At 39.6% G+C, this 15,254-nt stretch overlaps 1 protein-coding gene across 7 annotated transcripts in view; it reads right to left on the reverse strand.

The window, feature by feature from the left end:
- TFAP2B (transcription factor AP-2 beta) overlaps positions 1-11,251 on the reverse strand; it is a 31,571-nt gene extending 20,320 nt beyond the window's left edge. The window contains exons 1-4 of one of the 7 annotated variants that reach the window (XM_014580585.4): positions 11,047-11,251; positions 7,686-7,712; positions 6,250-6,708; positions 1,219-1,279 (exon numbers count right to left, since the gene is read on the reverse strand). In XM_014580585.4, the coding sequence (XP_014436071.1) occupies positions 1,219-1,279; positions 6,250-6,708; positions 7,686-7,712; positions 11,047-11,127 (628 nt within the window). In that variant the 5' untranslated portion in view covers positions 11,128-11,251. The other 6 variants (XM_006137017.5, XM_006137020.5, XM_006137015.4 and 3 more) reach the window with 6 other exon arrangements.
- Between the last annotated feature and the right edge of the window lie 4,003 nt (positions 11,252-15,254).

Here is a 15,254-nt window from a genome sequence, read left to right on the forward strand (position 1 = left end):
ATTCGCAAACCCATATGTTAGACACCTAAACACATAGACACGCAAACTGAAGTGGTTACATAAAAGAGCAGCACAATTATTTTTCTTAAAGATAATTCACTCTTTCCCACAGACCTCTACATTATGTTGTCACAAGAGCTTCGGGTTTCCCTCCACCCTCCTCCAAAGTTATGATCGCTCCAATTTACATAATTACCATTTTAAAGGAAACAACCTCCCCCCCAAACCGTCACCCTGCCTTGAATTCTTATTCCTCTAACACCCTTGCGTTCTGTTCTTAATATTCTAGGAACTGATCTCTATTAAAGTATCGGTAATTTTCATGTGCATTACAAGAAGAAGCCACTGAAGATAAGTGCTGTTGATAGTAAACATAAGGGCCAGCATTGCTAGGCGTCAACTCTAGTATTTAAAACTGAATCTAGAAATAGAAATTCCTTGGCTAATTAAAGATAGCTCTCCCAAATTGTGCAGTGTGTGAGCTGTTTAATGTCGATCTGCATAACACATACTAATCGCCATACATCTTCAAGTGACTGTCAGAGAAGTGTAGAAAAATGAAGCAGCTGCAACACGCCCAAAATGAGTTATTGTAATTACATTTAATTAGTTTAATTAGTTAATTATTTTGCTTACAGCTGTACAAAAGACTGCAAACATTTGTTAATATCACATTCTCTTTACCAGTATGGGGTGATTCTGCAGTTACGCTAAATCATGTATGCATATGCAGGATGATTTTTAACATGGGCATGTTGGAGGAGGAGGTTCTATTTCCATAAGCATGTGTTTCTTTCTCCCAATACATTTGGCACGACTGGAAAAAGGCATAAAAGCCACACATGGAATCAAACGGTTCCTAAGAGTCACCCAGAGCAGTTCAAGAGCTACTAGAGGTGAAAAGTTAAAGTATATTTGTGGTGCCGTTTTCACACCAATAACAAAATAGGAATTACTGGGAAATTCAAAACGTGCTTTACTTATTTTAAATCAGTTGGCCAAAATTAAAAGAAATATTTAAGATAAGACGTAATTATTTAACTCCTAGACAAGAAAATACTCGTTGCTTTTAGCTTCTCTTTTCTGTTCTCCCTCTTTTCCTTCCTATCTATCTATCTATCTATCTATCTAGTAATCTAATTGCTTCAAAATAAAATCATATTAGAAAGACATTGCTACACAGTAAAAGTTTGTCGAGCTTGTTGGAATAATCCATACCTTTTTTAATGACAGACTGGTCCAATAGGTTCATGCCGCTGTTATTGGCATCTTCAACTGACTGTGAATATAAAAACATCACTATTCAAATTGACTGGATATTAAAGAATGGCTTACATAAATCATGTCATTCCAAACTGGAGTTTCTGTTATTTCCATTTATATTAATTCACCAGGGGAAGAAAGGTTTATTATTATTATTGTTATTATTCCACCAAATCGACATGGAAATGAAATTCTTCTAAATTATATGGTCTTCTAATAAAAAAAAAGAGGTGTGAAGCATATGGGGTGCAATAGTGTTTTTGTTATCTTATAAAACATAGATATTACATAGTCTATTTTGCATTCAATAAAGCTTTATATTTCTTTGAAATTCTGGCAATTTGGTAACATATCCAAGATACAATATATAAATGAACACAATTAAGGACAACTTAGAGGTTTTAAAAACATTTTTGACCCTGCTGCATCATAATAACTCAAGGACCATCTACTTTTTATATAGGAAGCTTTACATTATAGAGTTTTAATTGAAGTTTGAGTCATTCAGATTGGAATACAACACCCACATAACATTGGAAACAAATAGAAAGACATTAACAGCTTTCATTGTTGGGTTACAAAGTTATACGTGTGTGTAAGAAAGAGAGCGAGAGAGATGGGGGAAGGGAATTACACAGACACAAAATATAAAAGCTGTTAAATCGATTGCCTAGAAAAGTCATCTCTCCCCTCTACCTGTCTATTTTCAGCCTGGTTAGAAGCACACCTGTTATTATGGCATTAACTTCTTAAGCAGGAAAACCAAGATGGTTACTCTGTGCAGGGCAAATGTTAGGTTTTATTTCCTGTAATGTAACTAGCCTGGTACAGAATCCCTCTTAAGTGGACAACAACAACCATAACCGAGAACAGAAGTGTCTAAAGAACCGTTTCTAATAGCTGTCGATAAGTGGTTCCGTTCTGTGGTCAGTTCCAAACTGCGGGGGTAGATAAGTAGATAGATGGCTTTGTTTTGGTTTTGTTTTCTTTCCCAAAGACTCAATAAGAATCTTTAAGTCATTGAATTTCCCTCTTAGTCTAACTTCATCTTTCCACATTGTGTCTTACTGGATCCTAACCAAGTCCTTATCTACATGTCTGTCTATTCTCGAGGGACCTCCATCTATGAGGGACAATGAGTTAGGAGAAAATTATATTTCCAACAGCACATCCAAAGTGTGACGGAATAGGTCACACCCATCCCTCTTGACCCCAGACTTCCAACTGCCCCCTTCTCCACCTTCTCCCCCCCCTTCCTTTTGTCTTTTTACTCCCTCTTAATCAATAGTCCACATACCTAAAGGGTATCAAAGAAAATAAGAGGGCAAATATGAAACACAATTATAAGGTCTATTCTTCTCCTCCCCCTCCTTTAGTAGCTTTTATACTGTCTTTAAAGAGACAGAGGAAGATGAACAAATTGTGCAGCCCGGTGGAGAGCATCATTTTTGCAACAAGAGGCCATAAAAATGGAGGCAAATATTAAGCGCCATCTTTCTTTCTTTTTTTTTTAACCTCACCTTATCCAGATAATGTCTGCATGTGTGTATGGAAACATATATGTATGTGTGTGCACGCCACTCGCTTCATCAGCAACGTGGGTTAGTTGTTGCAGTTAATGAGAAGACTCTTGTCTGATTTTCTATCTAATTACGCCCTCCTGCTGGGTTTTTGTACAGGATATTCGCGCAGCATGCTGGCAGTTAATAGTCACAGAGAGGATCGTAAAGATTTAATTAGGACTGCATGCGGAAACGTGGAAAAACAACTCAGACTTTTAATTACTAGACTTCTTTAGTTAAAAGTGATACCAGGGGTTACTTTATAAGAGACTCGGGTGTTGTGGTGCAACTTAACTTTCAGCCTCCCTAGCTTGCATACACAGAAGGTGATTGCGGGGGCGTATGCATGTGGCGGGGGGAGGTGTGCAGTGGAGGAAGGAAAGGAATAGAGGTTGTAATGGGGGAGGAGATGGGGAGTTTCTAACATAAGTTTAGCAAATCTGGACGTAGATTTTGGCAAATAAACTTGATAGCACTGGCCCGTTCTAAACATCTTCTCTTTACTCCACAGGTGTAACATAATCTAACTGAAATAAAACCCGCAGAGTTTGTCAGTTGTTTTGCAAAGTAAAATGTGTGTGTGTGATTGTGTGAGTATCAGAGAGAGAGAGAGTGAGAGAGAAGGTTGTTTCTTCCCTGAACCTTTGGCTCTCACAATCCACGAGTTCCCATCAAAGATAAAAGGTGCAGATCTCCTAATCAGTAACAAATAAGGATGAAGTTGTAATGGCTCTTTTATTATTTTTCTATTAGGGGATGCATATTTGTTTTCAACGTGCAGGCACTTTTTCTATGCATGTTTTGTCGGTTGTAAATCTCAGCTTGAAAACCTCATTGTCGCAAAGGAGAGCATAGGGTTTATAGTAACAGAACCGATATTACAACCACTGAATGATGTTCCTTTGGACAATGGATTACACATGGCCTGGAATTGAGTTTATATAATATCACATTTCCCTCTCTCTCTCGCTCGCTCTTTCTCTCCTTCGGCCAGCCAAACGCACACTTAATGAAATCTATGTAATCAGATGGTGTTAAAAAACTTTACTCAAAAAGTAAAACTTTGTGAGAAAACCCCCTCTCAATAATATTCCTCAAGGAAAGTTTTTTTCTCAGAAGGCATAGAAAGTAAGTACATTTATCGGCTAGATAGGATTCTTAATTGTATCTGTCATAGAAAGAGTCCATATTACGAATCACAACCGCCAACTTAACCTGGCTCGCAAACACACATGGAAAATAATAGAAAATGCCTGACAATAAATACAACCCTACCACCAGCTCTGTGACTACTTATACTAACTTGAAGATGAGAGCTTTCGTCTTCATAAATTATCCCCTGGACTACTTTTTTTCCAGTTTAAGGTCCAGCCTTTACAAATAAGTACGTGCCTTCTTCTCCCAGCGCAGTATCTCGTATAAACATAGTGTACAGAATTCCAGAGATTGCTTCACTAAAACACCCGGTTTACAACGCCTTCCACGTTAGCTATCAGGCTGATTAATTCAGTCACACTAGCCTCTCCACATTGTAGGCTATGGATATATTATGTGTTAAGAAAATGACCATGCGACTTACGCCTTATTTTTATTCACAACCTTGCGCCTTATTGACTGAGCAGGGAAGTTTAATAGAAGGATCCGTTTTGCTTTATATATCTGAATCCAACCGCTCCCATTCCCTACCTACCTTATCACCCGATTCGAGATCAGAAGCGCAACGAGCAAGCCAGGTAATCTGGGTAGTTTTCTTGTGGGGGTTGTAAATGTCAGTGCACTCATATTGTCTGTATTTTATGGTACTAGAGATAGAGAAAAACTTAAAAACAACAAATAGTCTAGGAGCACCTTAAAGACTAACAAAACATGTAGATGGCATCATGAGCTTTCGTGTGCACAACCCACTTCTTCCAGTCATCTGAAGAAGTGGGTTGTGCCCACGAAAGCTCATGATACACTCTACATGTTTTGTTAGTCTTTAAGGTGCTGCTAGACGATTTGTTGTTTCATGGTTTTTCCTGTTATAGACTAACTCAGCTACCCCTCTGAAGCTTTAAATATAGAGAGGCGGGGACTCTTATTCGGTTGTCCTTCCTCATGCACAACTGCCATTGCCCAGTTTGTATGGATAAGGAATGTAAGATGAGCCCCATAAACAGGGAGTCGGGTAGGTCAGGGAGTCCGCCTGGGTCTGGCAAAGTTTTAAATTAACGCTCAATTTGCCAGTGACTTGAAGGAGACAGAGGACAAATACCAAGGAAAGCCTTTTCCATGGCCCTCTGTATATTAGTAATCGTCGCAAAAACTGACGCTCGGGGCTTGCGAGTCTTTAAAGCGACATCCAAGCAAATCAAAGCAACCTATTTACAGTTCTCTCCTTCCACTGATTTTATTTCCAACGGTCTTGCATCCTGAAAGCGGAGCGATAATACCTCTTAGCTTCTGTCTGGTAAAGAATTCCTCCTGGTTCTTCGGTGCTTTTGTGTCGAATGGGGCTGGGCCACGTGTATTTCAATGGCTCACTAGGGAGTTCTTTAGTCTAATTTGTGCAGATTTCTTTCTCGCGGGTTCTAAAAATCCTGTAAAGCACTTTTAAATCTCTGCCTCGGCCACACCAACATTTCAAACACCTTCAAAAGCATCCATCCGCTCTCGTGTAAAATGTGGGCCGAAGCGTCCCCCGACAGTGGGAGCTGGATTCTAGTAAGGTCCGAGCCGAGCTATTTGGAGTGAAAATGTTGTGGGGCTTTTGTTTTAAGGAAATAGCCTGCGGTGACTTCGGCTTGGGGGAATGAGAGAAGTGGGAATATATTGTACCTCAAAGACCATGAAACGCCATTGTTTCAAAAAGGATGGAACAGAACAATGATATCGGTTGTTGACACACTTACAAACACACCCCATTTAAAACCAATGCTTTCTACCATCCTTGTATATACCTTTGAGCCTAAACACAAGGTTTTTCTTTTGCCTAACTGTCATTTTTTTTAAAAAATTCTCATTCTAAAAGATCTCACTGAAATCCAAAACTGCAAAAACCTGGTTAGGAGACCTATACTTTCACATGACTTAATATCACAAATAAGAACAGCTTGCATAAACTTTATCCCTTTTCAAAATACCTAGATTACCCAGAAAAGTCTTTTTCTTTCTTTCTTTCTTTCTCATTATTTTAGCTTTTATTTTTAATGTATTATGGGGTATGTGTGGGGGGTGGAAAGAAAGAAAGAAAGAAATATTATTTTAGGTAAAATATTGGAAAATAGAAGTAGGGAACAATCCTGCAGAAGGGTAACCCAGTAGCACTTTCCGTTCTCTAACTGCTATGATTCATAATTGATCATTGTTGACTATGTGTCTCTCAGCTGCTAAGGTTTCTTCAGGCTCCCTGGCAGGAGTGGGGGAAGGAGCAGGCTCGCCTTACCTGCACGTCCTCCATTCCTGGGTGTCCGATGCCATGCAGAGAAAGGCTGTCTCCCATGCCGGAATCCAGGCCATGATGTGCCGAGTGAAGAAGAACATCTGGCCTCCTCACTGAGTGGTAGTCCCGCCTGGGGTCCAGTCCCGAGAGCTGAGGCAAAGCGGCCCGAGGCTGTGGCAGGAGTGAGCCGGCTTCTGATCCCACCTCTTGCCTCTGCCTTTGTCCCCAAGGGTGCTGCTGGGGCTGATGCAAGGGGTTCAGGGAGTAAGGGTCATTGACATGGGAGTACGGGTCCTGGCTTTGGTGGTAAGGAAGAGGCTGGTAGGGGGGTGGGAAGTAAGGCGGCTGGAAATCCGAGGACGGGGTGTGAGACAACGGTGGGGCGCTGGAGTAGGGTCCCTGGGAGACAGAGCCCAGCTGAGACAACCTGGAGCTGTGGCTGGGGACTCCGTCATGCCGGTCCTACAAAAAAAAAAATGGGACAGGAATAAAAAAAAGAGGAAAGAAAAAATAAAGAGGAAATTAAAAACCAAATCACTCACCACAGGCGCAAACAAAATATGCATTGAAACCGACCCCCTTAAATCCCTCGAACTCGCAATAGTCCAGCCTTGCCCGTCCTGATCATGTGGAGTTTCCAAGAACAGGCGAGGAAGGGGGAGAGAAAGACCCTAAAATGTCCTGATTAAAAATGTAGCAGTGGTGTTCTCTGTGTATGTACAGTGTGTGGGGCTTTGATCCGTTCTTTGGCTGTCTAGTCCCGTCCAAACCACAGGGTATAAAGTTTTCAAACTCACTCCCCTTCACCACTCAACTCCTAAAAAAAAAAAAAAGTCACCAACTCATTCTGCCTTGCAAGGTCAGAAGAAGTGTTGTCATAGTAGGATGCCAAGGACAGGGTGAAAATAACTTGAAAATGGGTGTGCGTGTCAAGTCAGCCCTGTGGGTTTTTTAAAAAATAAATAACTACATATATTTTTTAAATTAAACATAAGTCCCGAAGAAGTCCAACCTCTGTGATTTCTGCAGCAACTTCCAACTATCTGCAAATATTATTTTCATCCAAAGAGGGAGGGGGAGTGGGACATTAAAATTATAATCAAAAGTCTTGCTGTGTGGTTTTTTTGGGGGGGGGGAGAGGGATGCGAAAGTCTTCAGAGAAAGTGTGGGAGAGGAGTTTTGTCTAACGCCATCCTCGTTGAGTAAACAAGCAAATATCTAGTCCACAAAGTGGTGTCCAAATCCCCACCAGCGATGACAAAAAAAAAAAGTTTTCCCTCCCCCCCCAGCTCAAACCCAGAACACACAATGCAAAAAGGAGAAGCAGCTGCAAGCCTCCTCCAATTATTGTGCTAAATTACCAAGCCAAAGGCGAGAGAGAGAGAGAGAGAGAGAGAGAGAGAGCATGCAATTCGGGTACAACATGGATCCAAACTCACCATGGCGGAATAGGTGTGGACTAACATCTGGAAATAAAAAAAAGTCTTGTAACAGCTACAAATAAAAGAGTGGCGATGATAATAATAGTAATCAGAGGAGGAAAAAATAATCAAGGAGCTCGGCAAAGGGACGTGTTGGACACAGGAGAACAGCTCGAGGTATTTCCAAGTCTAGCCATCCAAAATAATAATAAAAAATTAGCCAGTGCGCCCCCCCTCCAAAAATTGATATTGGAACCCTAGGCAGACATCTATGATTCCAACTCCTCCCCCCCTCTTTCTGGGGTGATTTATTTATTTATTTGCCCCCCCTCCTCCCCCATGCGCTTCCAGATGCAATCCTCTTCCACCCAAGGCTAGGCTGAGACTGCTCCGATGCCCCTTCCTCCCTGTCCTCCTCTACACCGCCTCGTAATAATTGATATTCATGACTATTAATATTACACGACTACTTTAAAGGGAGAATGCAGGGCCAAATGGAGCGTGAAGCCAGCAGCCAGCGCGAGAGCTCCCCTACCATTGTAAATGACGTTCATTCAGTGGAGAATTACTAGATGTAATCAGACGAGGGGGGCTGGCAGAAGCCGAGCTGGGGGAGAGAGGGAGAAGGTGCGGAGAAGGGGAGGGGGTAAGAGAAGTTTAGAGAGGAAAAGACATAAGTTCAATTAACTCCGGCAGAGGAAGAAGTGTAAACTAGACACTGGCTGGGTTGGAGCAAGGAAATGCTATGGAGCAATGCTAGAGGCTAAGAGGGAAAAAAAATCATATTTCCTTCTTTTGCATTTAATTATGCATTCAAATAGGCGAAATGGATTGCCCTGGGTGCTTTTGTTCATCCAGCTACATGTTCCGTAAACAAATAACGGGGGAGGGGGAGCGTTCCTGGTCCCCGTTTAAAAATAAATACATAAAGGAGGCAGCCGCTGTAATTTGTCTGTTTGCAGCGGCAATTAAAGCCCTTTGACTGAATATTACACATCGCATTGGTATTAAAAGCAAAATATCGCAAACGTACAAACAAATCAGCGTTAAGTTGGGCGCCATTCAATTCTCCATGCTAATTTGCCCCCTAACTATGCCAGAAATGCGCCCAGTTTTCACCCAGATGTAAAATTTATGCAATGCATTTTAAAGGATACTAAATTTATAGTTTCTAGGCAAAGCCAGGGGCGATCTAAAACCCTTTTGATGTTTCAGGAACTCGTTCAACTGGCCTGCCTGCCATTTCTGTTAAAGTTCAACTCGCCTTCCTTCCTAAAGAGACCCACGCTTCTCACAGCAAGTTCGTTTGCTACTTTTGTTTTAAGAACACGTCAAAGTAAGGAGTTAGAGTTTCTGTAGACCAGAGCATTATAAATGAGAGAGAGAGAGAGAGAGAGAGAGTGAGAGAGAGATTTTAAAAGCCCTGGGAAGATTAAAATTATCTATCTATCTATCTATCTATCTATCTATCTATCTATCTATCTATCTATCTATCTATCTATCTATCTATCTATCACAGTATTCCTAGGGAAAACAGTGGGTTGGGGTTTTGGGGTTTTTTTTTTTTGTTAACTCCAGACATTACAGAATCACTTTCCAAGCACCACTAAGTTAGACTATATCATTTTTTCAAGACAAAACACAAGCACAATCTACCCCCTGCTGAATTCCCTGCTTGCAAGATCACACAAACCTACGTGTAGACATTATAACATTTTAAGCAGGCAAAACAGCCTTAAAAGTGCCCTCTTTAAAAAGAGAGTCCAGTGACATCTCTGCTTAGGGATGGCTGCATTGTGATCCTGGCATTCCAATTAATAATGAGTCGGAAAGGAAGGCACTTGAGAAAATACAGGAGTGGGCTGAGGTATTATCCGAAGGGGAGAGAATTGTATCTGTGCGCCGCTGCTAATTCTGCATATGCTGGATTTTGCAAGCGTTCAGTTGATAATTAGCCTGACGGGAGCTTTTGAGAGTTGAGGCATTCCTGCTATCGGAGAAGACGGCTCCCCGCCGGGATCATAGGACTGGTTAGGGAGCATACACTGAATCGTATTCACTACGGTTTTACTCTCGGGCATGAAGCACTTTCCTAACCTTTGTACATTTCATCTGGATCACTTAATATTATGAAATACTTCCTAAAATTCACGCCCCTTCAAAAGTTTTCTTTCTTTCTTTCTTTCTTTCTTTCTTTCTTTCTTTCTTTCTTTCTTTCTTTCTTTCTTTCTTTCTTTCTTTCTTTCTTTCTTTCTTTCTTTCTTTCTTTCTTTCTTTCCCCTTCAGCTCTCTGGATTAAATATTAACTCCCTTCTACATTAAGTCCTTAAAGGCTCTGACTTTGGACCAGGATATGGTATCCACTCCACCGACTGCAGGGAAGAGGGCTCCTTTCCTCCGACAAACCCTCCATAGAGACTTTACAGACAGGGCTAAAACCATTAAGCCGGTCCCGTATCCTCCGGTTTGGAACCAGTTCTGTTAACGCCACAGACCCCACTGTAATGAAACTGAAGGGTTCTTAAAATCTCCTTCGCAAAAGCGCTGCTCACATTTTCAAAGTAACCCCCAAAAAGAGAGCGATCGAGACAAAACAAACGTCTTTTCTTTACGCATCTTTTTTCCATTCTGCGAAAATGTAGCTGCTGATTAACTTAAAAGAACCACATTTACGAAGCAGTTTTAAAATCCAGGTAATGAAGCAGTGCAAAATTAGCAAACGTTTTACATGTTTTGCTTTTGAGTTTCAAAAATCAAAGCAGCCTGAATAATCCATAAAACTTTTACTGTTCTCTGACTATATTTATGTAGCTACCTCTGACTATAGTTGTATATGTACTGATGTATGTATACATTTGAGTGTATTTGTGAAATTATCATGCAGATGCATCTTAGGAAGGCACAAGAAGAAAAAGAACAACCTTAGGTTGCCTTGAGACTGAGGCTGAAACTCGAAAAATCAAACCCCCAGAAATGTATCCAAGCATAAGGTTACTGGACGGTGTTTCCTTTCTTAAGCTTTTTTCCTTGACATTTGTCCGCGTTTAATCGAATTATGTTTCATCTGAGAGCTAAAAATCAAACTCTTGCGTTTAAGTTGCCTTGTTCCAATCCCCCAGATCATTTCTTTAATGTTTTAAATCTCATCAAACAGCTTTAAAAAAGTTAAGGGCTTGCCTAGCTGAATGAAAAAAAATGCAAATAAATAAGCATATGAACATTTACTCTGGATTTCCTGAATGTATATGTGTGTATCTATATAGCTGTCTATCTGTACGTATCTAACTGTCTATGGATTGTATATACGTACATATAAACATGTAGATGTATAGTTAAATATACATATACTCTCTCATATACATGCATATTATATACTCACCTCATAGATATCTTCATACTTGACATTTTCAACCAGTTTCCAGAGCATGATGGCAGTCTGTTCTCTAGGAGGTGAGTGCATTCATGTGAAGAGCAGATGTCTGGATTCTCAGTACTTCTCTGTCTGTAATGATCCATCTATAATTGGAAATGGGGGACAGACACCAAATCCGACGTTCCTCTTCCATCGCAACTTATATCTGTTGTCTGAAACAATAGGCTGGGGAAGTAAACCTCAATCGGATAGTAAAATCATTATTGGTTATATATATACACACACTCGCATATGCATGTGTATGAGTGTATATATATTATCTCACAACTGTACACATATAAACATATATACATATAGAAATAGTCGAATATTTACACACAAATACACGTACACACATCTATAGATGCATTGATGTGTATAGATCATATTGTGTGTACACATACTATATATACCTATATACATATATACATACAGATATAGTCGCATATGTGCACACAAATACGTGCCTACAAATAGCATAGATATATAGATATAGATGATATAGATATAGATATAGACACAAATACATAAATACATACATTCGTGTGTATAGATCACAGTTGTGTATATATATTTATCTACACTTACACGAATACACATACTAACATGTGAGACTCACAACGACACACACATATGTGTATAGTTGTGTGTATCACAATATATGAATATGAGTGTGTATATATGTACACACACTTATTAATATCCATTATTCTCTCGGCTGTATGTGTTTATACAGAGCAGATAGAGTAGTGGGCACTTGTATATCCTTATTTATCTTAAAACAGAGACTATTTTGCCTGCGTACGAAGCGATTCTTTATTATGTTTTCCTCCACATACTTTGCTTTTATGTACGTGTCCAGAAATTCTCTCTCTTATGCAGTAAGACATGAAAGCGGAGATTTAGAGACGTGAACATGAAAATGGAAGCTGGGAATCTGAAGTAAAAGCTTTTCATCTGGAATCCTTCTACTTATGGCTCGAGCGAGCTATTTTATCACTCGGAACATTTTCTCGGCACAGCATAGATCTGAGTAGGATCCCCAACCCCTTTGAAAGACCTAGTAGCTACTTTCCATAGACATGAACCCCGTGAAGTTATATTTGCACTTTTACATGTCTCCGATGATTTGGTGCGTGGGGACAGAGCTAATAGTCATCCGTTTACATTGTCCATTTTTAGTCTGTTCTAGTGCCAAGACACGAGCAGTGACTAAGGGCAAGTCGAGACCAGCTCTTGCCTTGAAAGCAAACAGAGAACTAATACGTAAGAAAAGGAGGTGTTTCTCTGTGCAGGGTCCTATCTGTGGAACTGCAGGGCGACTGTGATGTCCCTGCACATCTTTATCAATCAATAAGTGACCCCTAGGAGGAATATATAGACTCTCTGGACTTTTTAATCTTCTAAAACGCGGGTTCGGTTGAATAAGAAAAACCTCCGAGCTTTCATCCCCGCAAACTGCTGGAAAGTATAAATTCGCCCTTCCCCTCCCTCCCTTCCCAACTTTCTCCCCTATTACACCCCATTTCCAAGCAGGCGTCTCTAAGCAGAAGCTCAGCCCACCAAGGGGAAGAAACAAATAGGAGATAGAGGATCAGGGCATTTTTTTTGTGTGGTGGGAAGTTATTAAAGCAGATAAGAGGGATTCTCAGCAAAGATTATGTGGTTTTCCATTGCTGAGTGGGGTTAGAAGCTCGGAGAGGGCTGATCTTTAATGGATTTGAGAGCGACCTCCGTCCCGGGCAGTAGTACTAATAGGATACTGAAAAGGGAGATATATGTGTGCTGTTTCCATTGGGTAGGCGTCCACATTAAGTTACACACGCGCACACACAGGGTTCTGCGCGCAGTGAGCAATCATTTAAAAAAAATCAGATTAAGGGACTCTTTGGCACCATTTTTGCTGAAATCTATGGCTCGTGCTCTAAAATGCGGGTCCTGCAGAGAGACTCTGTTTTATGACATATTTGTGCTTTACAGTGAGTTGCAATTGAGTAGTACCGGAGATTCTGTGTCACGTATCAGAAAACAAAGTAATAATAAATTTAAAAAAAGACAAAATCGATATATCGACCAATGCTACTCCACTAGTAAAATGCTTTAGAATGTACATTCTAATTCGCAAATCTCATGTTTATTAGATTGCAGAGGTACCGGTGTTAGTCTGTTTCAGCAAAAACAACGAGGAATGAGGTGGCACCTTAAATATTATTTTCTTGTTACGTAAGAGTCGCAATTTATTTCATCTGTGGCAACTCAAGGGAAGTTTCTGCCATAATAAAATGGCTAGTTTTTAAGTGCCGGACTCCTTGATATATTTATTAGTACTCGGATTAACAAAATGCAATAGATCCATAGTTCTGATAATCTTTTTGAAAACGATTTGATTCATCCAGGATTTTCCTCCCCCACCCCCGGAGATTATTTCAGATTAATTTAATAATTTAAAATAGAAACAGTTATATTATTTTATCTAAAAGCTACAAAACATTTCATATTAAATATGTTACATGTATAATAATTAATATAAATATGCTGCTTACGTTTTACAATGTTTGCCGTTAGTGTCTGAAACTTATTTTAATATATATTTTAAAATTAATACAAGCGTTTTAATGTCAAACTGCTCAGAATTGTTGGAACGGATGAAAAGATATTATTTTCAGTATAATGTTTGTTTTGTTTTATTCTTCAGGATCATATTTGGAAGAGTGAATGGGTATTTTAAAAGCAGGTTATCAACATGGGATAAAAACATCCCATCACTAAGCCTCACCGTATTTACGACTAAAATCTAAGCAAATTGTTCCAAACTGACCACATCTGAAAAATCCTACATATTTTAATATGAAGCTTTAAATTCCCTTTGAAATCCATCATTGAACGGGGTAATAGCGCCCTCTGTTGGGTCTTTGCTTAACACCTTAACTTGACTACCGTACACAGATTAAAATTTAGTTTGTTAGTTTTTGTGGTTCTTGCAGACTGCCGGCTGCAACTTAGAGTAACAAATAGCTATTTCGCTCCCTCGATTTTAGAAATGACATTGATAGCCATTTTAGTACAGATTTCTTTCGAAGAACACATTTACGAAATGCTAAATGAAAATCAAGTCAAAATGCACTGTCAAAATCTCAAGTTTTATCTTTTCACGGCCAAAGAACAATGGATCTTTTATGCTCTCTTTTAAATGTGTATAAAAAGAAAATAAGTAACATTGTCTATGTATACATGTTAATAACGTCTTCTAATCCACCCAGTAAGGCAATACTATATCAGTTCAAGTATTCTATTTTAACTGCCATTTTATTTAATATTTTGGTGATTGATTTATCTATCGCGGTCTAATAAGCTTGTAGCTATTCCCTACATTTTGAAACAAGAATAGACCTTAAATAATTTTTCTCTCTCTCTCTCTCCAATGTGTTATCTCTACAGTTTAAAATAAAATCAATTTAGTGCAGCGCCCTCTGCTGGAGGCTCGTATCGAAAGTGAAAAAAAACCCGAAAATGCCTTTTATTCGGTAGTTATGGACATTATCAAGTTTCTCTCTCTGTGTCTGTCTGTCTCTTTCTCACCCATACACCGTTTCGAATCCAGCCCTTCTTTTATACTCTTTAAGCTTTATTCCTTTGGAAAAATGTGGAATTACGACCCATAGTTAAGTTTATAGTTAAGTTACAGTTAAGATTCCAATGACACAATTTATCTGCTTATATTTGTTTTCCACCAGAAACCTATGTTATTCTTCTACTAGGCCTGGTACCATTCAGCTCTCCTGCCCATGAATGAGGTAATATACACATATTTCTATTGCTGATTTTATTCCCTGGTAAATGCATACTCTTCATTTATATTTTTCAATGGGCAGTCTACAAAAGTCATCAGTGCTCCTTTATGAAAAGTAATCTAGAAGCTGCACCTGCTATTATATGGCAGGAATGTTTTGGGTCAAGCCCATAAACCTAAGTGATTATTCAAATTCTTACAAGTAGTTAAAATTATTTGCCTATCTTAGGGTATGTCTACACTACCCCGCTAGTTCGAACTAGCGGGGTAATGTATGCATACTGAACGTGCAAATGAAGCCCGGATTTGAATTTCCCGGGCTTCATTTGCATAAGCCGGCCGGCGCCATTTTTAAATGCCGGCTTGTTCGAACCCCGTGCCGCGC

This window comes from Pelodiscus sinensis, chromosome 3 (genome assembly GCF_052426305.1).
Source record: "Pelodiscus sinensis isolate ZL-2025 chromosome 3, ASM5242630v1, whole genome shotgun sequence".
In the NCBI taxonomy this organism is placed as follows: Eukaryota; Metazoa; Chordata; order Testudines; family Trionychidae; genus Pelodiscus; species Pelodiscus sinensis.